Source organism: Panthera leo, chromosome D4 (assembly GCF_018350215.1).
Source record: "Panthera leo isolate Ple1 chromosome D4, P.leo_Ple1_pat1.1, whole genome shotgun sequence".
In the NCBI taxonomy this organism is placed as follows: Eukaryota; Metazoa; Chordata; class Mammalia; order Carnivora; family Felidae; genus Panthera; species Panthera leo.
Window position 1 is genome coordinate 31280256 of NC_056691.1, and position 2973 is coordinate 31283228.

Genomic DNA, 2973 nt, shown 5'->3' on the forward strand with positions numbered 1-2973 from the left:
AGTTCTTTGTTGTAAGTGGAGTATGAAAGTCACCTACAATTTCAGTATTATTATCAATATATTGGTTTATGTTTGTGATTAAGTGATTTATATGTTTGGGTGCTTCATGCTGGGGCATGAACATTTACAATTGTTAGATCTTCTTGATGGATAGCCTCCTTCATTATGATAAAATGCCTTTTTTTATCTCTTGTTACAGTCTTTGTTTTATTTTTTATTGTTTTTTTTTTTTTAAGTTTATTTATTTTGAGAGAGAACATGAGTGGTGGAGGGGAAGAGAGAATCTCAAGCAGGCTCCACACCATCAGCAGCATGAGCCCGATGCAGGGCTTGAACCTACAAACTGCAAGACCATGACCTGACCTGAAATCAAGAGTCAGATGCTTCACCAGCTGAGCCACCCAGGCACTGCTACACTCTTTGTTTTAAAATCTAGTTTGTGGCCTCTGCTGTGGGTCGCAGCAGCTCGGGCGGCGGGAGGAGCGGTAGCGGCCAGGCAGCCCAGCTTCATGAAGGCTCTTGGCGCGTGGTGGCCCGCAGGCACCCGGCACCCGGCATGTGCCCGCCCTGCCGCCACATGCCCAAGAGGAAGGTCAGCTCTGCCGAGGGGGCAGCGAAGAAGGACCCCAAGAGGAGGTCGGCGAGGTTGTCAGCTAAACCTGCTCCTGCAAAAGTGGAAGTGAAACCAAAAAAGGCGGCGGGAAAGGAGAAATCTTAAGACAAAAAAATGCAAAGGGGAAAAGGGGAGCAAAGGGAAAACAGGCTGAAGTGGCTAACCAAGAAACAAAAGAAAACTTACCTGCAGAAAACGGAGAAACTAAAAACGAGGAGAGGGCAGCCTCTGATGAAGCAGGAGAGAAAGAAGCCAAGTCTGATTACTATCATATCCCATGTCTTACCAGTGGTCCCTGTCTCCCTTCTTGTACAATCCAGAGGAATATTTTTATCAACTATTTTGTAAATGCAAGTTTTTTAGTAGCTCTAGAAACATTTTTTTTTTTTTTAAATTTTTTTTTTCAATGTTTTTTATTTATTTTTGGGACAGAGAGAGACAGAGCATGAACGGGGGAGGGGCAGAGAGAGAGGGAGACACAGAATCGGAAACAGGCTCCAGGCTCCGAGCCATCAGCCCAGAGCCTGACGCGGGGCTCGAACTCACGGACCGCAAGATCGTGACCTGGCTGAAGTCGGACGCTTAACCGACTGCGCCACCCAGGCGCCCCGCTCTAGAAACATTTTTAAGAAGGAGGGAATCCCACCTCATCCCATTTTTTAAGTGTAAATGCTTTTTTTTAAGAGGTGAAATCATTTGCTGGTTGTTTATTTTTTGGTACAACCAGGAAATGGGATATTGAATATGGGAGGCTTTGATCGTCTTGGGTGTCAGCTTAACATTCCATAGATGGGGTAGTTTTTATATCGTATAATATCAAGCATACTAAAATGGCAATTTGGAGTCAGTAGTGCATTTAATATGTCTTGAACATTTTAAATTACTTCTATTCCCATGTTGTTTTTGGTAGAATTGTTTCCTAAAGAAAACCACTCCTTGATCTTGGCTCTCCCTGTCAGAATTTTGTGCATTCTGTAACATCTTGGTCGTGGTAGTCCAGTTTCCTAGTAACTGGACCAACATCTTGGTCGTGGTAGTCCAGTTTCCTAGTAAGTTAATGTGCTGTGCGAGATTGAAAATTTGAGTATGTAGCGTATATGACATTAAATTGTGAATTAATGGGACTCAACAGTGTAACAGAGTATCAACATTTGAAGATACGGGTACTTGATACACTGTTAAGGGAAATTTGTCTCCAAATTTTAAGCTGGAAGGTCACTGGAATAACTTTGAGAAAAGAACCACAGCTACATGGTTTTTTTTTAGGTTTTCGGTACGTACGTTAAGAATTATGTACAAATTGAATTGTCTGTACTGATCCTCAGAACAACAAATAAAAACTCAATTATGAAAGAAAAAATAAAATAAAATAAAATCTAGCTTGTATGATATAAGTATGGCAACTCTGTCTTTCTTTTTCATGTTCCATTAGCATGATAGATGGTTCTCCATCCCCTCATTTTCAATCTGCAGGTGTCCTCAGGTCTAAAATGAGTTTCTTTTAGATAGCATATAGATAGATCTTATTTTTTATCCATTCTGATAACCTACGTCTTTAATTGGGGCAGGCAGTTAGTCCATTTACATTCAGAGTGATTATTGAAAGATATGGATTTAATGCCATTGTGTTATCTGTAGGTTTTGTGTTTGTGGTGATGTCTCCAGTCCCTTATAGTCTTTGCTGCTTTCCATCACAGAGTCCCCCTTAGGATCTCTTGCAGGGCTGATTTAGTGGTCATGAAGTCCTTTAGTTAGTTAATTAGTTTGTTTGTTTAGTCTGGGAAAACCTTAATCTCTCCTTCTAATAACAGCCTTGCTGGATAAAGGATTCTTGACTGCATATTCTCCCTATTCAGCACACTGAATATGTCCTGCCACTCACTTCTTCAAGTTTCAGTGGACAGGTCTGCTACTACCCTTATGTGTCTACACTTGTAGGTTAGGTACCATTTGTCCCTAGCTGCTTCCAGAATTCTCTGTTTTTATATTTTGCTAGTTTCACTCTGATATGTCATGGTGTTGACCTGTTTTTGTTGATTTTGAAGGGATTTCTCTGTACCTCTTGGACTTAGAAGACTGTTTCCTCCCCAGATTAAGGAAGTTCTTAGCTATAAGTTGTTCAAATAAACCTTCTGCCCCTTTATCTCACTCCTCTTTTTCTTGAACTCCTATGCTATGGATAGTGTTTCATTTCATGGAATCACTTAGCTCCCCATTTTTCCCCTCATGATCTAGTAATTTCTTTTCCCTCTTTTCTTTCAGCTTCATCATTTTCCATAATTTTATCTCTGTTTAGCCTATTCTATCCTCTCCTTCTTCTTCCATTCTTGCTGCCACTGTATCTAGTTAATTTTGCATCT

General features: G+C 40.8%; 1 protein-coding gene across 1 annotated transcript; it reads left to right on the forward strand.

Annotated features, from left to right (window-relative positions):
• Positions 1-577: 577 nt before the first annotated feature.
• On the forward strand, positions 578-1355 carry LOC122204542 (non-histone chromosomal protein HMG-14-like). The gene is given in 3 exon segments (XM_042912079.1): positions 578-728; positions 731-989; positions 1235-1355. Coding segments are annotated over 3 exon segments (531 nt in total).
• The last annotated feature ends 1618 nt before the right edge of the window (positions 1356-2973 follow it).